General features: G+C 44.5%; 4 protein-coding genes and 4 non-coding genes across 9 annotated transcripts; 1 reads left to right on the top strand and 7 right to left on the bottom strand.

Annotated features, from left to right (window-relative positions):
• The first annotated feature begins 708 nt into the window (after nucleotides 1–708).
• On the top strand, nucleotides 709–3,158 carry arl2 (ADP-ribosylation factor-like 2). Its single transcript, XM_029139083.3, has 5 exons — nucleotides 709–909; nucleotides 1,144–1,254; nucleotides 1,989–2,151; nucleotides 2,323–2,403; nucleotides 2,751–3,158. The coding sequence occupies exons 1-5, from the start codon at nucleotides 845–847 to the stop codon at nucleotides 2,883–2,885; spliced, it is 555 nt and encodes a 184-aa protein (XP_028994916.1). The 5' UTR covers nucleotides 709–844; the 3' UTR covers nucleotides 2,886–3,158.
• On the bottom strand, nucleotides 3,143–11,031 carry sb:cb1058 (uncharacterized protein LOC394209 homolog). 2 transcript variants are annotated; one of them, XM_041069526.2, is made up of 17 exons: nucleotides 10,760–11,031; nucleotides 9,290–9,976; nucleotides 7,191–8,803; nucleotides 6,609–6,645; nucleotides 6,374–6,408; nucleotides 6,081–6,128; nucleotides 5,858–5,907; nucleotides 5,637–5,682; nucleotides 5,330–5,380; nucleotides 5,059–5,101; nucleotides 4,834–4,884; nucleotides 4,563–4,593; nucleotides 4,319–4,382; nucleotides 4,014–4,059; nucleotides 3,676–3,717; nucleotides 3,430–3,467; nucleotides 3,143–3,264 (listed from the first exon to the last, which is right to left on the bottom strand). In XM_041069526.2, the coding sequence occupies exons 2-3, from the start codon at nucleotides 9,869–9,871 to the stop codon at nucleotides 8,666–8,668; spliced, it is 720 nt and encodes a 239-aa protein (XP_040925460.1). In that variant the 5' UTR covers nucleotides 9,872–9,976; nucleotides 10,760–11,031; the 3' UTR covers nucleotides 3,143–3,264; nucleotides 3,430–3,467; nucleotides 3,676–3,717; nucleotides 4,014–4,059; nucleotides 4,319–4,382; nucleotides 4,563–4,593; nucleotides 4,834–4,884; nucleotides 5,059–5,101; nucleotides 5,330–5,380; nucleotides 5,637–5,682; nucleotides 5,858–5,907; nucleotides 6,081–6,128; nucleotides 6,374–6,408; nucleotides 6,609–6,645; nucleotides 7,191–8,665. The 2 variants fall into 2 exon arrangements, with proteins under 2 accessions (XP_040925460.1, XP_040925463.1); XM_041069529.2 differs by having other exon boundaries at nucleotides 6,081–6,123.
• LOC114851586 (small nucleolar RNA SNORD31) lies at nucleotides 3,331–3,397 on the bottom strand. Its single transcript, XR_003785201.1, has one exon. It is a non-coding gene; the product is annotated as a small nucleolar RNA SNORD31 (small nucleolar RNA).
• On the bottom strand, nucleotides 3,539–3,603 carry LOC114851585 (small nucleolar RNA SNORD31). Its single transcript, XR_003785200.1, has one exon. It is a non-coding gene; the product is annotated as a small nucleolar RNA SNORD31 (small nucleolar RNA).
• LOC114851587 (small nucleolar RNA SNORD22) lies at nucleotides 4,140–4,267 on the bottom strand. The gene has a single exon (XR_003785202.1). It is a non-coding gene; the product is annotated as a small nucleolar RNA SNORD22 (small nucleolar RNA).
• Nucleotides 5,197–5,261, bottom strand: LOC114851584 (small nucleolar RNA SNORD29). Its single transcript, XR_003785199.1, has one exon. It is a non-coding gene; the product is annotated as a small nucleolar RNA SNORD29 (small nucleolar RNA).
• Nucleotides 11,032–12,918: 1,887 nt separating the features above from the next.
• On the bottom strand, nucleotides 12,919–17,068 carry b3gat3 (beta-1,3-glucuronyltransferase 3 (glucuronosyltransferase I)). The gene is made up of 8 exons (XM_029135725.3): nucleotides 16,792–17,068; nucleotides 16,400–16,502; nucleotides 16,030–16,198; nucleotides 15,757–15,940; nucleotides 15,499–15,660; nucleotides 15,299–15,385; nucleotides 14,736–14,939; nucleotides 12,919–14,462 (listed from the first exon to the last, which is right to left on the bottom strand). The coding sequence occupies exons 2-8, from the start codon at nucleotides 16,494–16,496 to the stop codon at nucleotides 14,364–14,366; spliced, it is 1,002 nt and encodes a 333-aa protein (XP_028991558.1). The 5' UTR covers nucleotides 16,497–16,502; nucleotides 16,792–17,068; the 3' UTR covers nucleotides 12,919–14,363.
• Nucleotides 17,069–17,544: 476 nt separating this feature from the next.
• On the bottom strand, nucleotides 17,545–25,181 carry naa40 (N-alpha-acetyltransferase 40, NatD catalytic subunit). Its single transcript, XM_029135712.3, has 8 exons — nucleotides 24,840–25,181; nucleotides 22,986–23,081; nucleotides 21,869–21,921; nucleotides 21,635–21,730; nucleotides 21,280–21,438; nucleotides 21,092–21,175; nucleotides 20,848–20,925; nucleotides 17,545–20,722 (listed from the first exon to the last, which is right to left on the bottom strand). Exons 1-8 carry the CDS (start codon nucleotides 24,843–24,845, stop codon nucleotides 20,575–20,577), a joined length of 720 nt encoding a protein of 239 aa, XP_028991545.1. The 5' UTR covers nucleotides 24,846–25,181; the 3' UTR covers nucleotides 17,545–20,574.
• Nucleotides 25,182–25,492: the final 311 nt, after the last annotated feature.

Below are 25,492 nucleotides of genomic sequence, written 5' to 3'. Positions count from 1 at the left end.
ACCATATTAGGGAAAGGCTTCCTTCACGTGTAGGGAATTTTTTGTTGTAGTTTTGCCGGGAAACTAAGAAGACCCCTGACACAGGCCAAGACCCAGTTCCCAGAAGTTGTGTCTTTAAGCAAGTGGGCAGAACAGATTCAGTTGTTCTTCTATAGAGTCAGACAAGCCCACACCAGGAGAGAAAGATTTAATAGTAACTACTGAAATATACAGATACATGCTGGGATCAATATTGCATTTAAAGTTAGGAGCAGAAGGAGTTGTTATAATTCATAACAGTTAATGTAAAATGAAACAAACACATTGTCTAGACTTTCAGTTTTAACTTAAGCTAATTCACTAAACATTTTCAGGGGCCCGAAAGCATTCAAAGAATTGTAAAAATTACTTCCTTGAGTATAGAGGGAAATTATATTGCTCAAATACTTTGGGTTTAACAGTATTTCCTTTTTATACTTGTTCTATATAATATTGTCCCAATACTAAAAAGTACGTAACCATGTTTTCCTTGTATTAACTACCTGGAACTATTTATTGTTGCATTCAGTTTGTAGTTCTCAATACCTTCATTGTTGTTCGAATGTCATGATCGACAGAACATTTGTTATCCCGGGGAGACACACCCTGAGGTATGTACTGTCCAATCAACCACCGTATAGTTCCTAACAGCCAATCAATGCACGTGAAGCACCAAACTGACCAATCGGTGGCCAAGCGGGGCGGGTCTTCTAGCACATTCGCTTCCTACATCTCAGTGTTGCTCATGGATGCTAAAGAAAATTTACACAAAATTCAAATTTCTTTCAAGTAATAATTTCTATAACCGCTGTTGCGGTGCGTCGAGATGGGGCTGCTGACGATTCTGAAAAAGATGAAGCAGAAGGAGCGGGAGCTGAGACTGTTGATGCTGTATCCTGTTTGTGGTGCATTAGCTTAGCCGGTGGCAAAGTAGCATTGACACACATTATTGTAACCTCACCCGAGTTTGTACGAAAACAGACTCAAGGTTGAAAGTTGTTCCTTTGCATTTTGTGCTGTATCGTGCCAATAGCTCGCGCTTTCTTTAATGACTCGATTAATTTACTGGTAAAATTCTAATCAGCGATGGGTTTATTAGCTGCTTCTTTAACCTGGCTCGTGCAGAGGTCTGGACAACGCCGGTAAGACGACCATCCTGAAGAAGTTCAACGGAGAAGATGTTAGCACCATCTCTCCAACACTGGGCTTCAACATCAAGACCCTGGAGCATAAAGGGTAACACACTCACACAGCTGCATCACACTTAGGATGCTGTCACGCGTTTGACTGGAGTCAATCTACTGTTTAAGAGGAATTACGTCCGAACATCATGACAAAATGAGAGCAAACAAAAAAGATGTTTGCTTCACTTCACAGTAACCCTTAGCTATTCATTATTTTCTATACTATTTGATTAACCAGACAGCATCATACATGACTTCACTTAAATCTACACAGTTACACGTGTAGCAGTACAAAGATATTCACCCCACAGAGAGGACTGTTTACATGACATTACAGTGTCTTTTTATATCACTGCGCTGAAGATTTGTTTACTTCTGATGGCAAACCTGCTGACGCAGTCCTAGTATTTATTATTGTACCCACGAGATTAAACTATTTGATAACTACAGAAACATTTAAGAAGCCTAAAGGCCAACAGTTGTGGCCAGTGAGGTGACCTTCCCTCAAATTTCTTCCCTTCCTGTTAGTAGTTTTGATGTGTGGTATAGGAGACGTGTTTAAATCAAAACAAACACAAATTTGCGTATTTGTTATAAAGGTGTTGTGCTGCCTCCAAAATAGCCAAGTATCCACTAACAAACGTGGGCAGCACTGCCATCTAGTGGCCAAAACATTATTCCCTTGTATCGCAGATCTGGAGACGTGAACTGAAAGCGATACGTGTGTGTAGCTGGTGCACTCAGACTAAATTTTCCCTTGTCATCTTATTCCAATTTTCTCTCTAGGTTTAAGTTAAACATTTGGGATGTAGGGGGTCAGAAGTCACTGCGTTCCTACTGGAGGAACTACTTTGAGAGCACAGATGGGCTGGTGTGGGTGGTGGACAGCGCAGACAGACTCAGACTTGAAGACTGCAGAAAGGAGCTCAGTGCACTGCTGCTGGAGGAGGTACACAAACAACTACACAAGTTTTTGATCTCATTTTAGTAGTAATATACACATTGCAAGAGTTACCAGGCAGGAAAAATACTGCACAGAATCCACTACTAACATTTTGCTTGAGGATCAATCTATTTCCATGTAACATTTCCTGTCTGTCTTGTGCTTCCCTACTTGCAGAGGTTAGCGGGTGCAACATTGCTGGTTTTTGCCAACAAACAGGATTTACCAGGAGCTCTGACAAAAGAGGCGATAAAGGAGGTAAGACTATATACGTCCCAAACAAGACTGTTACTGACACTAAAAAAACTAAATGTTTGGTGCATAAAGTGAATGCGTTAGAGCAATTAAATGATCAGATGTAAATGTGGCTGTTACGCTCTTAATATCCCCAGTATAAACTAATATTCTAAGGCCTTTTAAGGCCACAGTGCACTAATCCACCCTGCTCAAGCTAAAGAGCTTCTTGAAGCTCTCAAGTGCTACATAAAAACCTACAGCTAAGAATCACCTGTTGTAACAGTTCCGTCTAGAGATCATGTACAAAAATAAGAGAATTTAACTTTTAATGGATTCAAGTTTAATAGCTTTTGTTCTGTGTCCTGCAGGCACTGGCTCTAGATGATAACAAAAGTCACCACTGGTGCATCATTGGCTGCAGTGCTGTAACAGGAGAGAACCTGTTAACAGGTGTGGACTGGCTACTAGAGGATATTGCTGCAAGGATCTTCACTGCTGACTAATTAAATTCGCAACTGATGTGACTCAAACGTAATCAAACTTTGTTTATCAGTTATCTGCAGCCATATGATCACTGGACTTGGGGCTTTTGCTTTACTCAAATTCAGAAAAGTGAAGGACTTGAGTGCATGATACATCCAGAGATAGAGTGCAAGATCGGTAACTACTTTGACACGAGTTCCTGTTACATGGCACTGGACAATGTATAATTTCTTTAGCATATTCTAAGATTGTACCACTCAAATGAAGGAAAATAAAGATTTGTTTAAATATCATTTATTTTAAAGTCACTTTTGTACATCAGAGACAGACATTACAGAGCAGTATGCATAGCTGTGCCACAGACTTGAATGGGATCATCTTCAAAACATTCCATTCAGTCTGCAAAGAAATAAACTTTTTAGAAATTGAGCAGACAACTCTATGACAATCAGATGTAGAAGTCAGTGTTGATCAGAGATACCAGTCAGTCATGATTTATCAGACTGGGGCGGTAGTTGTCATCATATTTAAGTCAACGTTCAAGATTTTAGGCCCAATTCTTACCACATATTGAAGCAGCTTGATTTGTGCAGAGTCATAACCTGAAACACATCAACATCTCAGTCACATTTGACAACTGCAAATACTAAAATTTAAAAAGGTTTCATTGTTATAGTAATCAGGATACCAATCAGTCATGATTTATCAGACTGGGGCGGTATGTATCATCATGTACAGTGATACTTGACTTTTTAATAGGATTGTTAGTTGCAGATTTGATGTTATTGGCTGCACCCATTAGACACATACCTCTGTGGGACAGGATCCCCATCCAACCTGGCAGCAAAATACCTAAATAAAGAAAGGTCTGTTATGTACTGGCCACAGGAAAGAATTGCTGTCATAATTTGAGTGAGATCAGAATGGAGAATTTCAGTCAATTACAGAACCAGACAAGTCAGATCACCATAACAACCTTTTATGTGAGCCAGGATCACCTTACACCTGGCAAGCCAGGGTTCTCAGTCTCTCGTTGGCCACCAAGGGGTTCTGATGCATCCGAAATGTCTGGTGGTGTTGGCAAAGACTGACAACAGTTTCATCATTTCTCACTCCATGTTGTGTTTTTAAAAATGCAAATCACATACCTTAATCTTTTGTTTACAGGGGTAGTGTGCCTCAGTTTAAGTGGTCCTAAAAGAAATTTTGAAATGATTAAGCTGCATGAAATTTTTTAGCTAGTAACGCTAATAGTTAGCACTAGTTGTCCACGTTTCCAATCAGACTGTTGGTAACCCCAACAGGTCTTCCCCTTATTGCCAAGGTAAAGCCAGTGGGTCCACCTTTTCAGGTTCTGGCTTTAACACATGGCGTAAGACGCGTGCAGGGATCATCATTAGGAAACTGCAGAAACCTAAAGCTTCAGAGCAAGTCCAGAAAGAATGTCCCTCACCTAATGAATCACTTTACTTGATCATAAATGTTGCAAGACCCATCATCTGCCCAGACTGATGCATCTGGAAGAAAGCAAAGTAGATGTCAGATTTCTGCACAAGCCAGCAAATGCTTTGACTTGTCCCGGTTGCTGAGGTCAGACACTTAGTATCAACAGCAATTCAGACGAACGAGACTCCCAAGTGGTATCTCATCATTTTCAGCATGTCTGGAAGAAGGTTAGTTTACTGCCTGCAACTCACCTAGAAGATGCTGAGGCCATCAGTAAGGTAGCTGGGGGAAGGGGGAAAAAAAAAAAAAAAGTCAAAATGTGCAAGTAGATCGCGTCTACAATTAAAACTTTTCTTGCCCAAGCCAACACCGAACACCTTGCCTAGGTGTTTAAAATAGTGGCAGCAGAGACTTAATCAAGGGAATCAGCAAGGAGAGTTTGAAAACCAGCAGGACACTCAGTCCTTGAGGACCAGGTCTTTCCACCCCATGCCTGGTCACTTCTGTATTTTACACATTTACCTGATCAAGACTTTAGCAACAAACAGTTGTCATCTGCCCGAGTTGAAACATCTGGAAGAAAGTAAAGAGGTCAGGTCTGAGGCTAAAGCAAATATTTGAGTTGTCCGTTTATGCGGAGGTCAGATATCAAGAATCAACAGCAGTTCAGACGAACGAGACTCCCAAGTGGTATCTCATCATTTTCAGCAGGTATGCAAGAAGTTCAGTTTAGGTTCGGCAACTCACCTAGCAGAAGTTGGTAAAGCCAGTACGTCAGTCAGTACAGCATCTGAAACATTTGCCAAAAATTAGTGCACAAATAGACCACACCTGCAATTAATCCATGTTGTAGAACATGGAAACTATGGTCTAGTTTGGAACACAGCTGCTCAGATGTTCGTGTCGTTTCACATTGGGTCAAAGTGAGCTAAGTTTCATCATCAATGAAGCTGCAATAAGGTTCAACCACAATGTTTGGCAAAGGGGAAAGGAGGAAAAAAAAAAAAAAAAAACTCACATTCATTTGGAAGAGTCATGTTGCACTTTAAAGAACTTGCTCATGAAGACCCTGCAAAAGAAACAGGCATTTTAAATAAAGCTCAGTCTCCTCTGGGACACTACTACAGTTTACATGTTTGATCAGGCTTTGGTGACAAAATTGCCATGAGACATTAGTCGTCCAGCTCTTTGATGGGTTATACCCCATTTCATCACTTCAAACAAATGAGTCCAACGATAACTCTGCTGGCAATATTACCTAACCAGCCAACTACATGTTTAACCTTTAGATGAAAGGCATTCTACCTATTAACCATGAGACTTACACTGAAATGCAGTGGATCGTTCCTCAAATTTCAGACCAACTCAGACCTAGTAAGAAGCAGACACGTGAGAATTCATTCTAGAATAGGTCTACCTGAATTCTGCAACTGAGGGTAATCAGACTAAAACTTGACATCACTCGTATCAGGCATATGCTTGTCATTATATTGGATCATCATTTAACCCAATGTTACGCAAATTTTAGAACAACGATTCCACAAACCTGAGTGTTCCACATTGTTTTAGGAGTTCGGCAAGAGATTTCAGCACAGCCTATAGAGATAAAGCTATGGTTAGTCAAACTAAGACCAGTGAGATTTGAGAATTTATGGAGGGCCTATCAGATTAAAAAGATAGCATCACCGAAGTCAGGCATATGCTTGTCAATTTCACAAATCATCATCAAGAGCCCTTTGTGGAAGCCACTATACTCCGGTCTTTCTTACCTGCTTAAAGATCTTTATTCTTGCCTGTCAACTTGGACTCTCGCTTAACTGATAGAAAAGAAAAAAAATTAATTTAATGTCCTGTGCAATGAGCATTGCCTCAGTGTTAATGACGCCAGTATTCTACAAATAGATTGGAGCACATTTGCCACTCAGAATTTAGTATTGAAGGCTTCTTCAGAGGCTGATTCAGTAAGAGAGAGTTCATAAGGATCATCACTGCAGCTCAACGAGCTCCCGGCCTGCAGCCAACATTTACAGGCTGAGCAGAGCTGCTACATTCGATCAGTTACCTTGTGAAGAGGCTGCTGCACATCTGCCGCCACAGCTGGAGGAAAGCACAAAAAAGGACAGCTGTTAGTATTAAATCGCCTCGCTGCATGAATGCAGTAGTAGAACTATGCTACTCAGCAACTTAATTGTCCACAAAAGTGTTCAGTAAGAGAGTTCAAGTTAAAAACATCACTGCAGCACAAGTAAATATGGAAAACTCCAAGTCTCACTGTTTATGTAGGGCATGTAGTTTACCTGTATAGCAAACAGCTGACGCACGAGTCCTCACCATCTAAAAAGAGTAAGTGCAGATTTTAGGCGTGTGGAGGGCGAGCAGCACGTGACCGCTGTGCGCAACGTGCTCGGGTCAGCACGGAGCTGTAAAGCGTCTCACATCAGATCAAAAAGGTACAATCACAGTCACTCAGTACAGGTCTGTGAAAAGTATCATCACCGAGAGACGCCGGCCCTAAACGCACCAAAGGAACGCGCCATGTCTAAAAAGGTGTAGTTTTAGGAATAAAGTAAGACGCTTGTCCGACAAATGGCGCGCACATTGTTTAGAGAGAATGTTGTGGTCAACGATGGCACCAGGTTCAGCGTTAAAGCATTACGTTTCACTTGCGGATGGTTAAAGATTGTGACCCCGCCGTGGCCGATGCTATCCTGGTCGTCTACACCGGAGCCTGAAGCTAGGACTCGACTTAAAATGCGGGAAAGTGCAAGAACGCACATGTACTGCTCAAACAATAACTTGCAAGTGTAACATGCTGACTTTATCTAACGAAGCGTCAGTATATACACGGTTATTATCTGGCAACGTGCGGGTCGTCTTACCTCGATCAGATGAGAGAAGGAAGTGGAAGAAGAAACGGGTCCGTCTGACTTTTATGTCCCGCCTGAACGACTCCTCCCACCGGACAGACCTCAGCAGCTCTTCCCGCTCTGAGATTTCCGAAAATTACATTCAACTCTGGATTATTTAAATTTTAATGTATTATATTGTCGTGTAACTATAAAAATGCTTTATATTGTTAAAGTTGTCGTTTGCAAAGCGAACGAAGTTCAACTGGGGAAACGATTAAATAACTTGTGCCGGTGTGACGTCATTTCCGCTGAGAAAAACATTTTGTTTTTAAAACAACCACACGATGGAGACAAACTCTCTGAAACACAAAGTGGATTCTTCAAGACTCCAGCAGAGCTTTATAGCTTTATAATAAAGCTGTCGTCTATTACAGTTACTTCTGGAATGTGTGTTTTAGACACAAAAAGCTGCTGGGTACAAACATAGAACAGGCATCCACACCTAAATAAGCACAATCTTTACATAGGGGACCAGAGTAAGGCCTCTATATAAAGTCCTCATGTATCTTTTCATGGCTTTTATGTGTCTGATGCCGGCTACACTTGTTTATGGTAAACTATTGTTTCTGTGCGGCCTGTTACTCTGACGATAACAATGATATTTAAATTGTTAGCACATTTATTGGAGCACTAATAATTGCATTCTATATATATATATATATAATTATAATTAATTATATATATATATATAATAACTAAATATTCGTTCATGACATTGTTTGTCGCTTCAGGTTAAACAACCCACACCCGAAGACACACACACAGGGATGAGATAGCTCTTGTGTAATTTTGTTGGTTGTAAATACATAAACTGTGCAATGTCCCCATAAAATGTTACAAATACTCCTGTGTTAACGTGAATCACAACGACAATGTCTTCACACTGATTAGTCAGGCTTATATTTGTGCATTTGTCTACTTGTCATTAACCACAACTGACTGCTTATTAGCTGGCACTGATTTTCAACAGAAGTCGACTCTCACTCAAACAGACGTCAGACACATCAGTCATCGCTGCTCAGCTGGAATTTTCCCCTCCCTCTGTTTGCACATCAACACATTAGCAGTTTCATAATGCTAAACAAAAGAAAGCAGCGGCCCCTTTGCACCACAAGCTCCTAGAAGTGGAGATGAAGTGCTGCAAGTAAAATGGGAACCAGCTGTAGCTGAACTCTGCCACATACAAGCCAGACTTAACTGGCATCACAGTAAAGTCAACAGCTTGGTTCCTCCATTAAAACAGAACACCTGCAGTCTGTAGCAGCTAATGTGCAACATAATGTGACACGTTCATAGTGAGTAATTAAGACCTAGTAACTCAAATAAACAATCATTGTTTCTGAGGCCTATTGCACGATTCAAATACGCTCAGAGCATATAAAAGTCTCGGTTCAGCACCTTCATAAATACTAATTGCTAGAAAGGGCCTCATTTTATCTCCAGCTCTACCGAAACTCGGCCAACACGGATCTGTGCAGGTTCTTCTGTCCTGAAGAGGGCGGAGGGGTCACGGGTGCGAGGGTGACGCTGTAGAGGTTGGCCACGAAGGCGTCCCAGCCGCGGCGGAACGCCCGGTCCAAGGCCTGGTGGGAAGAAGAGCACAGCGGTCAGGTCAGGTCAGTGCGCGTCGCCGTGGCAACGCGGCGGCAACGCAGGCAGGTAAGCGCTCCCAGGTCGCCAGCGCTGGAATGCGTTTGCTCATTGTGGGTCAACACGGCTCCGCCGATCACAGGGCGTGGCGCGGGAATGTCACCTCCGTACGCGTGCGCTGCTGGCAGCAGAAAGGCCTCCGGAGGTCTGTGACAGTGGAACCACTGGTGCGGTTCCATTTCCTCGTGACGTCTTATCTGACGGCGCCAGGCACCGGGCGCCGCTGTACCTTGACCCGCGTGACCCTCTGGGAACGCGGTAGCTACCGCGGGATTAACAGCCCGGGACATGTGGAAGGAGAACTTCACCCATGGGCTCCACGAGCCTCACCGAGCTGATTATGTAGGATGAAGCGGTCGGAGTTTAACCCCACGGGGTGAAGCTGAGCAGCAGCCACTCCGCCGGGTTCTGGTTCTCACCTTGCGGTAGTTCTTCATCGTGTTCCTCTTCGCCACCTTCATCCCCTTCTCCTGTTCCCTCTTCGAGCCCCTCTCCTCCTCTCCCTCCTCTGCTCCCCCGGCCTTCTTGTCTCTGATCAGGACCTGGTCGTCCGCGTCCTCCCGAGTTGGGAAGTGAACCAGCGCGGGCTCCCTCCCCCTCTCCTCCTCCTCCACCTTTCTCTCCTCCACCTCTGCCTCGCTCTCAGCGGCGTGTGGCTCGGCTGCGTTCTCCTTCTCGCCCTCCTTCTGCCTCCTCCGGGAGCTCCTTCTCCACCTGCTGCTGTGGCGGCCGGGTTTCCTCTGGAGCAGAGTCTCGCCGTCGTCTCCCACGACGCCTTCGCTGAAATCAGCCGCTCCAGCTTCCTCCTTTTCCACCCTCGGGCTCCTCGCGCCTCCGTCCTCTCTGCCGCCGCCGCCCGTCACGTTCCGCTCCGCTCCGCTTCCCTCCACGGCCTCCAGCTCGTCCAGGCGGCCGTAGAAGCCGCTGGCTTTGTCCAGAAACTTTGGGGCTCGGATGGAGCTCCGCACCGAGGCCTTTCTCGAGCTCTTGCCGATGGTCATGCTTTGTTTTTCCGTTTCCTGCTCTTTCTTTGACTTCTGGTGTCTGGACTCTGTGGCACGTCTACTTCTCACACACGCTTTTCTCCTTTTCCTTTTTTTGGCCACCTTTGGAAGAGAAGGGGCAGAAGGATTAGTGTAATGCCCTTATGCAACCCTGTCCTCACACTAAATTCTTGGGTCTGCGTCTTTCACACTCAAATCCTTAATCATTTCACTGCAGCTCACACAGGGTTTAATGCGATGCCCAGTAAAGGCTCTAGGCCTTAAAATAGAGAAAGCGGAGAAAGAATGGTAGGAATCAGACGACCGTTCTGTTGACTCGCCCGTTTCCTAATTCATGTGTGTGCGAGTGAGGCAGAACCAGCCTTATCGGGGAAGCGATAAAAACTAGATACCGAACTTGAACACACACTGCACTTAAACCTGCAGACAAACACACACACAGTCAGACTTTGACACTGATTTAACCCGTTGGATGCTGAAACGCAGCCAACTCCAGTGACTTCACTCGGACTATGTCTCTGTCAATGTGGCACCTGTTGGCCAACACAAACCTACACTATCAGTGTTATAGGACGGCCACGTATTAAAGGAACATACAGCAGTAGACTGTGAATTGTGACAAACTAATACAACAACGGCAGCAACCAATTAAGAAAGAAAAAGAGCGAGTGAACGGGAGACGTTGACGACATACAGCCAGCAAATCGATTACTAACAGAGACGGAGGAGGAATCAGACGGAATCTGAGAGAGACAGGATGAATGAACGCCATGAACGACATGATCTGAGCATCCTGGAAAAACACGCCTTGATTCCAGCACTTCTTTCCTAACACTAGAATATCAGCAGCAGTAGCGTCTTCAGGTAGCGAGGCGCTGATCTTACCTGGTGCCGTGCTGCTGCCTCCTCCTGCCTCTGTGTGTGTGTGTGTGAGCAGCGCTGACTCCCCTGTGAGTCAAAGACCCGGCGCTCAGGTCACTCCCCATCGCGCGTCACACGTCGACTCTGCCTGAACCTGCAGCTCTGTCGTCACCAAGGCAAACACACGCGCAGATAAGCAGCCTCCCCGCGAGGGACCCTCCGTCCGACGGCCGGTCGCCCTCACAGGCTGCAGCACGCGCTTCAGAGTCGAGGCTCCGTGGATGGACTCAACCAGAACCCGGGAAGTGAAACCCACCAAACATTACTATCGGTATCTGACATCAGCAGCTATCAAACGTTAACCATCAGCATCAGCAGCTCTCAGGAACAAGCCTACAGAGATGAGACTTCCTGTAAAAAGAACCTTTACGGTTAAAAGTTTTTATTTTATTGTTAACATTTAACTGTGTAAGTCTAATGTGTGTGTATACAAACTGTTGTTACACTAACATTTGGTACAGTCTAGCATCTAATCTAATTAACTTTCATTTTAGAGCATTTAAATAAGATAAAAGGGCTTGACAGTAAATTATACAAACTTTAATGCAAGTGACTTTACAAATTATCAAATATCAATATATTATTGTCTACTGTGAGGTTCATTAAGGCACCATTAATCAGAACAATAATAATCTATGTGTCCAAAACGTTTCATTCTTTTTTTATTGAGCAATCTCCACTCAGTTTGTGTACGTGGATAAGATATGGTGCCAAACCATATTGTGTTTGCAAGGTAAACACTGTGTCTGGGTGGGACAGGGAGTGGGAGTTACTCTGTGTGTGTGTGTATGTGTGTGTGTGTGTGTGTGTGTGTGTGTGTGTGTGTGTGTGTGTGTGTACAGCACATCCTGACTGACATAAGCAACAGGCGTAAACAGGCATAAAGAAAATTACTCAACACACACACACACACACACACACACACACACACACCTTTTTGTACGTGCACACACATGCGTAGTGTGCAACATTGATGGAACAGAAACCTTGGGGGGGGGGGAGCTTTGTAGGGTGATATTTGTTTTTCAAGCCAGTGAAAGCGCAGCAATGATGTGAAGACGTTCACAGGTTAAAGACAGGAACGAAACCACTCTATACAAGTCACAGGTAAAGTCTAGTCTACAAACTCCTGCTTGTGGGTGAATCACTGTGTTTTAAAAGGTGGGAGTCCAGCTGTGCGACGAGTCTTCACTCCCCCCCACAGTGTGTGCGTTAAGTGATGAGGTGGACCCATGCCTCCCGAACACGCCGCGTACAGTCACCGAGCATCAGGGGGCGTAGCAGCTGTCAGTCACGCAGCTCTTTAACAACCTCAGCTGTGCAGAGGCTGAGGAACCCCCACGCGTGTGGGTAGCACCTGATAACAGTGGTGGTCTGCAGCAGCCGGTTGCCACGGTGACGATCCAAGCAAGGACAAGACACGATGCTGTTGATTTGGTGAAACTGCAGGAAGTCGGGTAGAACGAGACAGAAGCATAGAATTAAAGAGGCAGGTGGAGACAGGCAGAAGTGAGAGTTACAGACTAAATGTATGACAAGCCTGCAAAACGTGACGGCGCCGAGTCTGAGCGCTACCTGTGACACACTCAGGCAGACAGAGAACAGGTGTGCTGTCGCCTCAACATCTGTCGAACAAGTCAGAGTCTAAAAAGCAGCATGAATATAAGAAAGAAGTGAATTGATAGACACGGTTCCATTTCATGTGGAGCGTTCTTTCTCTGTGGCTTTCCAGTCTAAAAATGCACCCTGTTGTCTATTTAAAGGAACATTTCGCCCCAAAGTAATGCTTTCATGTAGTCAGTCAGTGGTGTACGCAGAACCTCTCCATTGTGTCAGTGTGCACACCTCAAAACCAAAAGGATCAGCTTGGCACCTTCCTGATGAGTGTGACACACGGGAGGCTTTAACAGCAATTCTCCACATTCACACACACGCTGGAGCATATTTGAACAGCATAGAGGAGTTTATCGTCGTAAACACGTCCTCTAGTTGAGTGCACACTCACCCGTTTACCAGCCCCAACTTGCAGAGACATGGCGGAAGGTGGTCAAAACATGAGGTCGCTGATGCATTACGACATCACACAGCAAACGCTAGCTTTGAATAGAGACGATGACACATCATGGTTTATACCTTACTGGTTTATTGTCAAGGCAGGAACAGACACATATACAATGTAAAGAACTATAGAATAAATACATGACACACCAGTAGAAGTGACTTACAGGCACTAATTACACATTAGCAGGCACTAGCTTTCTTTACAGTATCGTACTTCAGTAGCTGAGGGGCATTTGTTTGAGTTTTTATTCTCATCATGTCTGAGATGTTAATGGGAGATAATGGACAGCTGGAGTAGTTTGACTTACTTGAAGCCTCTGCTGTATCTACTGTATAGTGGAGGAGTTTCCTGCCTAAGTAATAATGCTGATTGAAACCTTACTGAGCCCAGCGAATAAATTTCCAGCACACCTGGTGCCAGAGTCGGCGATCCAACCGGGGACATTCTGCCTTTTGCGCATTTATGTATTGCATATACAAGGTATGTGAACATCAGTAGTGTTTGTTTCTTTCTTTGAAGCTGAATTAAAAATATACAAATGCTGTTTGGAACCGGCGCAGTGACACTAAAGCAGGATGCACAGTCTCACTTTAAAGTGCACTGGGTGTGGAACCAGTGTGTCTCTGCGCTTGTGGAGCGTGTGTGTGTGTGTTTGTGTATGTGTATGTGTTGGAGAACAGTGTTGCTAAGATGTACCCATGGTGTTTGTAACCTGTTAGTATGAGAGCACAATAACAACAATGCAACAACTAGATACTAGGGTCCGTCTGCTATTCATGAAGTGTTTAGTAGCTGCTGTTCATGTCGTAAGTATTTTTACTACATTGGCTTCCTAATGCTACTGTCCCCCAGAAGCAAGTAGCCTGCAGGTTATATAAAGATTATTATTATGCCTCTGAGGCTGATGGTGTTGTTTTGAGGCTAAAGAAATTCAGAATGTCTATGTTATTGAGACATACAATTAAGTAGAACAGAAGCCATGCGTGAATAAAGTGCTCTGTTGCAAATGCAGTCAGAAATCAGTCAAGAGGTTTGTGGCTGCACTGATTAAACAAAATGAATCAGATACAACCACCAGTAAACACACAAACAGGAGGTAAAATCCAGGGATAAAAGAAAAATTCAGTCAGGGATCATGTAAATGCCCCCGTATGATGCATGTATGCGGTGCTAATCATCCTTCCAGTTTTAACATGGTAACCTACAAGTGGAGTAGTTGCCGCTCGGCTCCACCATCAGGTAAAGGACGAAACTTCAGCCAGAGTCCTTAGACAACTGACTTACTGAAACTAAAGAACACCTCTGATACAGACATGAACCAATACTGACAGTACAGCTGTAAGTACACAAACACACATTACTACCTGACACAACTAACAAGTTTCAAAGTACTTTTCTGGTTTACAGTATTTACAAGGCCAAGATAGATGTGCAACGTATACTCACATTGTGTGTGTGTGTGTGTGTGTGTGTGTGTGTGTGTGTGTGTGTGTGTGTGTGTGTTTCTCAGACCTCTACAGCAGGGTCTGAACCCAGTCCCTGAGCCTGTAAAGCTTCCTCACGCTTCATTTTTGGTTTCTCCGTCCGCGTGTGCCACACCAGCACCTACACGCACACACACACACACACACGAGAAATCAATAACGTCAATACTTCAAAAACATATGTCAAACAGCAAACCTATCTCAGGTTACTGTTTTTATATTAAAGTAAGCTGGAAATGGATGCTAAAGCGTTTTATGGGTTTATACCTTACAACTAAAAACCTCAAAGTCAACAGAGAAGGTGAAAGTCAGAAATGCTGTTCAAAAGCTGCATTCAGCCACCTTGGCTATCTTCAAACACACTTGACTTAATGTCGAGCATTGTGACTCTTACTTTAGAGCAGTTGTCTGCCTTGGGTTCCAGTTCATCCATGGTGACCAGTCCTTGAAGGAAGCTGCTCTCCAGGAAGCCCATTGGTGCCTCTCCATCGAAACAAGCCTCTGGATTGGCCAGAACCAGTTTAAGAGAGACAGAGAAGCCAGCCATGTCCATGGGGAAGGGGCGACTGGGGCGCCAGCCGGTATGAAAGCGGACCACCTCAAAAACACAAATCATCAAAACACAAATAAGAAACATGTTGACGATATCACCAGAAATTAAAATATATAAAAATTCTATACTGGTTTGTAACTGCAAACACATAAGAAACGTGAATGGGAAAACTTTATTGAGTACAATTACGTTTGTTTCATTGATCCAAACAGAAGTGGCATTTTATCTATTTGACAATACATTTTTATAAAGAATCTTTTTCTTAAATAATTTAATATAAAGAGATACTATGTCAATTCATAATCACCCCAAGATAACTGATTAGTGTGTATGCAGCATTATAAACCTCAGATACATCCTTTAATCTTACTGTTGACAGTTACAGCAAAGCAGAGGGGACCCACCTTTCCTCCTTCAACCACAGGGCTCTCAAATTTCATCCCTCCAACAAGCCCCACCGGCCACACTGATACTCGCTGAGTACTCCTCATCTAAAACAATAGTCGTCCATCAGTCATGGGACATCACAAACACACTTCACCAGTGCAATATTTAGATATCAAGGTTCCTTGAAAGGAAATTACACTCAGACCCCAACACCCACCTCTTCAAATATCTGCACGCTGTATGTGTTATCATCATCAGCAAAGTAAACCACTCCCTGCTGGCGGTCTCCTCCTGGCTGAACTCTTCTGTCCTCTCTGAGCCAACGAAGAGCCTCATTCCTTTGCTCGACTCCACGAGGCTTCAGCCAGCTGGGATCACCCTGAGGTGGACAATGGGCAGTCAGACCATAAAGAAAGAAATTACTTTTAAATGCAATGTCTGGAGGTACTGAGAGGATTGTTCTGTCTTCATTTACCTCTTGCAGTTTCCTGTCTTTAGCAGTGAGCATGTGTAGGTGCGTGTATGTTAGGCCGCTCTTAAACAGGAGGTCGGACACCAGCGGTGTCTTATGAGGAGAGTCCTCCACCACGATCCAGTGGAGGTTAGGAACGTGGAGGAAGGTCTGAGACAAACGAGTCAGCTCGGCTTTTTGCACCAGCCTTGGCAGAGAATGATGTACGTGTGCGAAAGGGAACAAGGTGAAACACAAGTGAGCAGCGAATGGAGTAGAAAAGACACAGAAAATTACCTTGCATATGTTGGTGTAATAACATAAATGGTGGGCAGGGAGGGCTTGGCTGGCAGTTTTGGCGGTAGTTTTGTTGCCCCTGACTTCTTTAGTTGCTCTTGCAGACGGCGCAGTTCCTCCCGCAGCTGAGTTATAACAGACATGTGTTCTCTGCAGTCACAGTGCTGACCTTTAGAGATGAACGCAAAAACAGATTCAGCAACACACTCTGACACCAACAAAAAACAACGTCAAAGGTATTCTCTCTGATGGGAATAAGTGTCTTTCTCTCTGAAACCCAGTCAAGTCACTGTTGGTGAAGTTCACATTTATTATTTGTTGCTATTCTACCAGCCTGAAACCGGCTCATGAGTCCAATACATCCACTTACCACCAAGCTGCATCAGTGCATAGACGAGGCCCAGCAGGGAGACCATGAAGTAGAGGACGAACACAGTCTTCAGCTTCAGCTTCATCCTCGTTGCCATGACACCCTGACGTAACAAAACGTATTGAGACGTATTAATTGTGACACTTTGCTATTTTTTCCCTATTTAGCATGAAGGAATTGCTGTCACGTTCTGCAACGTTTGCGAACCATAAACATTACGGGGCTGGCGGTAAAACACTGAAGCTACCACAGATCGTGGACTCTAGTCCAGAGAAGCTCTTCAGAAGTTAGTGAAGATGCATTTTAGTGAGATACCAATCTAAGCTAAGCTATGCAACCCTGACAGAGTTAATACATAACAGCCAACGTATCATCACCGGTCGCACACTTACTGTTATGGGGAATCGCGGCAGAATTGACTTATGGCATTAAACGTTCATGCCAAACTAGGGGGGATGTGAGTGCACCCGAACATCCATTCATTGGGCTTTGCTAGGACACTTTTTGCTGTGGTGTACCAACAACTTCCGCTTTGAGTGCATCCCCGTAAGGAGTCCCATCATAACGCGGACTAGCACGCAACGTTCCATACGACCGCGGCAAAATGGGAGGCTTTGAATAAAACCTAAAAGTCTTGCAGTTCTTCTTCCTCGTCGTTGTTTAACGGCGACAGAAACGCTTAACGGCGCATTACCGCCCCCTAGCGCAACCCTCTAACTCAAACCCTATTAATGTAACCAAGTTGTGTCTAAACCCGCAACAACGCACTAAACTCTGCTCCCTCGCCCTCAACCACCAATATTTTTTTTCAAATTAACTTCCTTTAATTCAGTTTGTTTAATATATCTTATCATCATCACCCTCTCCCTCTTGTAATCCATGCATTCCATAATAACATGTTTCACTCCCTTCATCTCCCCAAAGAACTCACATGACCCAGATGCCTCCTCATCAAATGCACTGTGGTGTTGAAAGCACGCCTTATTGCTTAACCTCCTTTTTTAACCTTCTTTAGAATTTTATGCAGCTTCCTAAAATGTTCCGCATTATTGCACTGCAGTACGTGCCGATTTTTAGCAAGTTCACATTGTAATTGTACTTTTTTTACGTCTCATTTTTCAGATGAAAAAAACAAAACAAATGTATATGTTGAAAACTCAACAACTTTCCTTTATTTTTTACATACAAATAAAACACTGACAAGGTAAAATGACTTAGTTTTCCCTTTCAATGTTATTTATGGACAGGACTAAAACACTCATTCTCAAACAATTTTTTAATTGTCAACAAAAATGTTTTTCTGTCAAAGGCTAAGAAATGAAAATGAAGATGGAGCCACAACAGCCTATATTTATTTACACACATACATAAAATATCAAGAGAAGAATGTGTGAATTTGTAACCATTTCTGAAAATAAGATACTCAGTGACTTTACACTAAACTGGTTGAGTTTAGGCTCATTTAGCAACTCGGAATATTTTACCCAAAAGCTTTTTTACTTTTTTTAGAAAGTAAAAAGCTTTAATTTTTTTTGCCTTATCACAAAAAAAAAACATTTTGTAAAGTAAAATAACTTTCTGATAGCGTTCTCATACCATGTTTATGGTATTGTATGCCACTTATTTAAACTGACTCCAAGTCAGAGCTGGACCAGGTCCAATTCAACACCTCACTAACAACACGACCACCAAGTGAAACAGATGAGATTTGATTACATTTGAATAACCTGAGAGAGACTGCAAGTTGGTTGAACTACCAGTATGTACAAAATCCTCTTTTTCTTTTAAACTATGCAGTAAGAAAAACAGCTTTACTGTATTTATTGGTCAGTTTAGAGTAAAACAAGCAACGTGTACTTTAATGTTCATGCTCAGAGTACAAACAAGCACAAAACACCAATTCCTTTTGTATATGTGTGTTTGTATGAACCCAAGAGCTGGGCTTCTTTTAGAAGGTTTTATTGCAGAGGTTACATCTTTGTGTAACAGATTGATTTTGTGTTACGGTGAAAAGTTTGATTTGCTTCACATGTTGTATGTAGGTGGCCTGGTAGCTCAGTAAGGAGCAAATAGGCCTGGGAAGCAGAAGGTCCCTCTGATCCTTGAGCGTGACACTCAACCACTGCTCCCCCAGGAGATTGGGGGAAAATGAGATTAATTCCCCCAATGTAGGAACAACAAAGTTCTATTATCATACACAAACCTGTGAGATACTGTATTAACCTCTCAGTGTATCTACTCAGCCACTGGACATAGAGGACTATTTGCATCTACACTAGTGCAATGAAGTGCCACTTGATTCACTCGCTCCTGACCACATAAACTGGATTGGTTCCTCAAATTAAAGGGATGCATGGTGGTTTGTAGACATGGCCTCTCAGCCAACAGACCTGCACACAGAACTGCTTAAAAATACCCTGAAGGTTTCGTAGACACATATGGGACCAACAAGGTCAGAGTGGTTACAGCATGAAAACCAGCAACGCATGTAAAATCCTGTGGAGCTTCTAGAAGCATCTTGGCAGTAAGATTATTCCGACGCGGACGTACCGTCCAACTTCACCCACACCTACGCTGAGATGCTTTTCATAGAACCCCTACAGTTCATAAACTCCTAACATGCGCCAACGTTCATGGGATGAGATTGGAGACATATTAAAGTAACGCTGATGAACACGTGAGCGTTTCAGGGACACGTTCATACAATGCAGTTAAGGTTCAGAAGCCGTAATCTGGATTTAAACTACGAGCTCAGTTTAAAGATTTTACAATTTGTCATGCAAACTAATAACACTGAGAAAAAACAGACACGACTTATGGGAAGAACCACAAAAAAATGCCTTCTGTCCTCCACCCATGTATCTCTGCTTCTTCATGCTAAAAAAAGGGAAGGACAATAGGATGAAATATGGTTCAGTAGTTTTTAAACACTTAAAAAGATAATATCAACACCAGAACCTCTTGAATATAAACTGAATGAAGATGCAAGCAGGACTAATGAATCTGTACACGCGAGGAGAAATTAGCTAATTCAGTATGTCTGCAGACGCTTATCGGAGCGATAAGGACATGGAGGAGGATGCACCGAAGCATGGGACACTTAGAAGGTGGAATTCCCCACTTGTACGTGTCATCACGGAAACAAAGGAAAAGACAGCAGGTGCGTTTCCTGAGGGACAAAGCTGGCTCGGGTAACTGATTAGGAAATACACCGACGACGACGATGAACGCTTACAACAGATGAAGAGAAATTAAAGATTTTCTTTAATCATTTCACTGAGAAAATAGAATGCACAACAAACAAAAAGGCAATGTTGGACATGTGTGTCTTTAAGTTATAAAAAACATAAAATCAGGGGAGTCTGTTGATGTCTGTACATTTAGGTGTCACCTGACTGGAGGCGATGGATAGTGCTAATAGTGTACCCTAACCATGTAACAGTGGCATCACTGGCGTGTTCGTGTTGCAGGCGAAGGTACAGACCATATGCGCATGTAATGTGTTATAAAAATTAATGTTACGGAGCAGCAGGGCTTCTCACACTGGTTGTGCAGGGAGCCCAACGTGATGCTCAAGCCTAAACGTGTGACCCCAGATTACAAACTTCACTAAACTCTATAAAATCATATCCACTCTGCATCCTTGACTTATCAAAAAGAATGCACTAATTTAGATTGTCTACATCAACCATCATAGACTTGAGACATTTTGCAGCACAGCCTAGGCTGAAGCACCCATGTTGAGTCCCACACCAGCGTTTAAGAGGCACTGCTGAAGGATTTAATACAGTACAGCACATCCAGAGATGAAACCACGATGGGATGAGGTTGATTGCGGTGGTGGAGAACGACAACAATGCCATAGCTTTTTGACTGCAAAATACTAATCGTTATTAACTGGGATAATACAAAGAGAAAAGATGGTTGGACACTAAACCAAAAAGTAGGAATAGAAGAAAAAAAAAGAAACAGGAGCTGTGTGTGAAAGCTCGCACTTGCAATCAGCTTCTGTAGCAGGAATACATACATACACACATGCACGCACGCAAACATAAACCTGTGACCCATAACGTGACGTCGCTATCGGTAGCCAGGTATTGGGGTTGAGCGGCTCGACAGCGGCGCTCGCAGGACAGCAGGCAGGTCGAGCTCTCACACACGGCCTGGGGGCCGACTCAGTGGCAGCAGCCGCCGCAGTGGCCGCCGCCGTGCGTGTGTCCCGCCGAGGCCTCGCCGTGTTTGGTCCGGCGGCTGAGGATCTCGTAGGAGCAGTCGTCCCCGCAGCAGCCGGACATGCTCGGCGAAGTCTCGTCGATCTCGAACCTGCAGGCGCGCGAGAGCAAGCTGGGTGAGCTGCTGGAACCACTGAACTGTAGTGAACTAGTCCTTTATTTGACAGTGCTAAAAACTATAAAATAACATTTTCCTTAATGTTTGAAAAAACTCACTGTAAAGCTTCTCTGAAGAACTGGTAAGCCCCATGGTTGTGTTTGAAGACTGTCAACATCACCTTCTTCATCTGTGTACTGGACGAATAGCAAAATAGTCAGACATGTTTAGATGCCGTTCCCAAATACACACTTCCTCTCTTAAAAAAAGGCACAATTTAAATTTTTACACTTTGAATCCGCTACAGCTTTGCTTCAATGCTGAACGCGCTCCAACAGATGTGATCACAGGTGCAGCTGTTACCTGTTGGCAATGAGTTGGAGTATCTGGATAAGGAACTTCCCCAGCCCTTTCCGCCGCACTCTGCTCTCTAACTGCACCTCATAGCTTGAGAAAAGAAATAAAAATCAACCGATCATGAACATTTGTTTGATACAAGTTAATTGCAAAACCACCTTAAATAAGAAAAGCAGCAGATAATCCATGCGTACCAATATAAAACCTCCTCCCCACACTCCACATCAAATCGGAAGTGAGAGAAGGCCACGGGGGCCGAGTCAGCGTCGCGGGCCAGCAGGTACCACGCCCGCTCGTCGTTCATCTCCTCACGCTTTTCCCGCTCCTTCCACCCCCACTCGCTCTGCTCGTACCTACAGCAGGGGGAAGATGAGATTGGTTAAAACATCCGACGTGCCAATTCTAATATCGTCCTCATGACAGATAATAAACTGCAGCAGTTTCATCTCAACTGTCTGCAGCACGTCCGTCCCACATTCTCCTGTGTGTGCTTTTAAACAAAGAAAGTCCTGCAACAACAACAAGACCAGTGTGGAACAAGCGTCTTACAGCGTCTGCATGTTGGCTCGGGTGAGTTCGAAGGCCCACTCCACAGACAGCGGGTTGAGGGCCGTCACTCTCTTGCACTCTATCTGGAGGTTCAGCCTGAACAGCAAAACAAAATAACAGGGTCAAAAACATTGGTGTTACGTTAACGCCCCCCCCCCATGCAGCACAGGAGACAAACGTCTACTTCATGAATTTGCAAAGACGTCGTTTGTAGGCGTACAATGAGAGGCGTACCCATTTCTGTCGTATTTTTTGAAGGCTGGGAAGGCTGCCAGCGGGTCCTCCAGCTGTGAAGGGAAGGAACAAAGTTAGACTTCAAACCAAGCTCCTAAGGCACAAACACTGCTTTGGGTTAGTCACTTGTTATTCTCTTAGATGCTAATAAAGCAAATATTAAATATGTGGGGCCTGAAGTGACGGCTGAGCAAGGCAAAGATCGTTCACCGGCTTCTGGCAGCTGCATCCACACTGACACATGTGTAATTCATCTACAGAAGTGACAAACCTCACGCCACTAAAACTCTGGAGCGTCGTCTGGAGTCTAACGTTTTTCATTACTCGCCTAGTAACTATGTATGGATGCCGTATGGGCATTGTGAGAGAAGAGCTAGACTCTGTTAGTACCATAGTCCCTTCACACAGGTGCTATAGCATGGTGGCTCCCTGGGCCTGGGCCTAGTAGACCTGTGCAGATATTCCTCCACTTGCCATTTCAAGACCAAGGGGAAACGTCGCAGGATCAGGTTTTCCCCTCATTTTCAAGGAATGAATGCCCCGTTTGTTCATTTGAAAACAATCCTCCAAGTCAGGGCTCATTACCGTAGAAATAAATGTTACTTAAGAGGAAATTCCTTGCATTGCATCTCTGCTGGCACATCGACAGGGCAGAGGGACGGAGGGGGCGGATGGAGGGGGGCATTAAACACAAAGTGGCCCATTTTGCCACAAAGTGGCACAGTCAAGTAACGAGCTCAGGCAGCTTGTGGAGGAGGCGGCCGACGCACGGATCATGGGTTCTGTTCTTCTCTGGCCTTCAGAGGATCTCGCTAACCCACCGGCCCACCTCTGCAGGAGCTCTGCAGGAGGAGCTGCCCGCTGCGCGCTCTGCGAGATGAGCAGGCATTAATAATGCCAATTAATTATGCATAAAGAAACATATGGCAGGAGACTTCCTGTCAGGAGCATATTAATTACAGCAGCACTCAGGGCATACTCACATTTAGGTCTAACGCAATAAAAACCTGCCATCTACTGCCATGAATGAGAATGTGTCTCTATGTACAAGCAGCATCCGCCTCAATCAGAACGTGGGGACAGACGCCTCCTCTCTGATGACACCGGCCCGTCTCACCTTATTGGCCGCGTCCACCTTGGCGCAGACCGCATCCATAGCCGCCCGCTCCTCCAGTCGCCGGGCTTTCTTCTCCTTCGCTCTGTTGGACTTTCTCTGAGCACAAAAGGAAAAGGGGACGCCGTGAGTCGAGGCGAGGAGGAAAACGGCGACAGGAAAAGGAAGTTGCAACACGTTAGAGTCTAATTGTTTCTCCCTATTATGTGGTGTGCCGGCGACATATTGGGAGCATCCAAATAACCGACCATTAACTTAATGTCTGTAGTACAAAAACCTGTGTGTGCAGGTCTGTGTAGCGTTCCTCATCCAAAGCACAAACAGCAATAGTCAATTTGTTTAATTGAGAATCTCCTTTGCCTGTCACCTAATCTATAGCCTTCTCCGTTTCATATGATCAATTATACATTCAAACCGATCCTTTCTGTCCACACAGCAAATGTTGGTCTGTGAGAATAATTTATCATTCACCAGCTCAGGTTCAGTATGAGACAATGCTTCCAGTGAACTGATTGGAGTAAAGCACCTCACTTGCTTTTCTTCAATTTACTCTGAAGTCATCTTGTCATAGAAGTGGCATTACATAACATTTAGGTTTTCATATACTATCATCTGCTGCAGCGCTTGCGTTTTGTATAAAGTTCCAGAGCAGGTTCTTTACAAATATGTGCAGTTTATGCACAGCATGGGAAGTTATGCAATAGGTCACCGATAGTTCTCCCACCTTGAGGCTGATTTCAGAAAGTAAATCTGTACCGTATGCGTTTTTTTAGTCAGCCAGCTGCTGCTCAAAATGTGGACATTAGAAGTACAGGTCACTTATCTGCACCTGACTTAAAAAAATATAAATAAAGGTTCTAGATACAACACGCTAAAGCTTATTACTATTCAGTAAATACGGGTCTCTGCTGTGTGAAACAGTGGAGTGTTCGTATGGCTGATGTTGCATAACTGCTCTCAGCGTGGCATTAAATATTGGAAAACTTCAGACCCTAATTTAGCCTCATCCCGGTCTGATGTTCAACGCTGCCGTCAGCAGCGGTGCAGCCATAATTCACGCAAATGCATCTCTGCCTTGCAATGAGCGAACGCGCACTTTAATGTTGGTGCTGATCTGAAAGTGCTTGATCTGCAAAACAAGTGCAGTGCCAGTTTAACGGTCCTCCCACCCATTAGTTCATGTTACGATGGTACACGATGGCGCATCAGTGAAAGAAGTAGGAATTGCTCAAATTCCTCGTCAGATCCAGACCCGATGAGAGGAGGCGAGAACTACAAGCGGGAATGCGGTGCATTAATAGCTTTAACTCGGAGCGTTAACTCTGCGCCAAACCGAGCGGCTGTGGAAACACGTGGGCTGGTTTAACTCGAGTCAAAGTGGAGGATCAAGCCCGGTCCGCTAACACGGGACTAGCTAAAGTTGCGCACGCGGTCTCGTTTCCAGACTGGGTATTACTGGCATCCAACCAGCCTGGACCTGACACAACAACCTGACCTGCTGCCCACAACAAGAGATTAGCATTAGCATAGCTCTCGTCGTAGCCGTCCTCCGGGGCTAACATGCGGCCGTCCGCTATCACGGCGGCAAAGTCGAAACAGCAACAACACTGGACCGCCTTGCGGGGCTATGCGTGAACCGATGATACCGTTAGCCCCGTGGAGCTGCCGCGGCTACTGGAGGCAGCTAATCGGCTAAAGTAGCCACCCAACACCTTTAGCAGCAACGCGCATCCGCCGCGGTCTCCTTCGATCCCTTTCTTTCCCTCCGGTCACCATCGCGTATTCACGGAATCAAACATCCACCGTTCACGGTATCACCTCGCACCGAGGCGTGTTGCAAAGGCACGTAGGACTCACCCCCATGTTGCAGCCGTGTGTGATGGATCCCCCCGGAGAAACACCCCTCTATTGTCCCCGTGCTGCCGTTATCGCAGAGACGGAGCCAGATTAATATGACAATGATAGATGGCTAACAAGGCTAGCTGGCTAAATCCCGACCGATCGCTGCCGACGTGTGGTCGCAGGTTTGTTGAAGACGTCAGCAACAACGTAGCTTCTTTATTTGTCTTTGGGTCAGATTGGCTCCAAGAATGCGGGCTGAAATTATTGCAGCTCCGTCTCCTTTGCCATTTTCTCCCCGCTGTTCTCCGTCGCGTCCAACTGCGCTGCATTCACGTGCTCCTGAAGAGCTCGGACATTCTGGCCACTTCGCTCCCAGGTGCTCTGAATCAAAAAGTTTAAGCGTTTACAGTTTGTGTCTGTGGAAGTTATTGCTATTACAACCGCCAGGGCTTTAGGGAATAGTCAATTGGTGAATGAACAACTGTGAAGAGTTAATATTTCATTTAATCTTTTCATTTAATCTTTTCATCTTTCTTTCATCTTTTTTGTGTTATGTTACATTTAGTGATATCAAAATCTATAAAACTCAATTACACGTGCAAAGCTTGCATTGAACACAGACCTAATGCCACTTAGGTGTCTCCTTAGGGACCCCACATTATGGGATA

Source organism: Betta splendens, chromosome 2 (assembly GCF_900634795.4).
Source record: "Betta splendens chromosome 2, fBetSpl5.4, whole genome shotgun sequence".
In the NCBI taxonomy this organism is placed as follows: domain Eukaryota; kingdom Metazoa; phylum Chordata; class Actinopteri; order Anabantiformes; family Osphronemidae; genus Betta; species Betta splendens.
The sequence above is the reverse complement of the archived record's forward strand: the minus strand, read 5'-3'. Positions and strand labels throughout refer to the sequence as shown.

Coding starts and splice junctions, on each gene's coding strand:
- naa40 (XM_029135712.3), bottom strand. Junction 21,922..22,985: donor AGGTGGACGCGGCCAATAAG/GTGAGACGGGCC, acceptor TTCCCTTCACAG/CTGGAGGACCCGCTGGCAGC. Junction 21,439..21,634: donor CGAGCCAACATGCAGACGCT/GTAAGACGCTTG, acceptor CCCCTGCTGTAG/GTACGAGCAGAGCGAGTGGG.
- sb:cb1058 (XM_041069526.2), bottom strand. CDS start 9,871: ATGACCATCGGCAAGAGCTCGAGAAAGGCCTCGGTGCGGAGCTCCATC. Junction 8,804..9,289: donor CGATGAAGAACTACCGCAAG/GTGAGAACCAGA, acceptor TCTTCCCACCAG/GCCTTGGACCGGGCGTTCCG.
- arl2 (XM_029139083.3), top strand. CDS start 845: ATGGGGCTGCTGACGATTCTGAAAAAGATGAAGCAGAAGGAGCGGGAG. Junction 1,255..1,988: donor AAGACCCTGGAGCATAAAGG/GTAACACACTCA, acceptor TTTTCTCTCTAG/GTTTAAGTTAAACATTTGGG. Junction 2,404..2,750: donor CAAAAGAGGCGATAAAGGAG/GTAAGACTATAT, acceptor TGTGTCCTGCAG/GCACTGGCTCTAGATGATAA.
- b3gat3 (XM_029135725.3), bottom strand. CDS start 16,496: ATGGCAACGAGGATGAAGCTGAAGCTGAAGACTGTGTTCGTCCTCTAC. Junction 16,199..16,399: donor TGCACTGATGCAGCTTGGTG/GTAAGTGGATGT, acceptor TCATCTCTAAAG/GTCAGCACTGTGACTGCAGA. Junction 15,661..15,756: donor AAGACAGGAAACTGCAAGAG/GTAAATGAAGAC, acceptor TGTCCACCTCAG/GGTGATCCCAGCTGGCTGAA.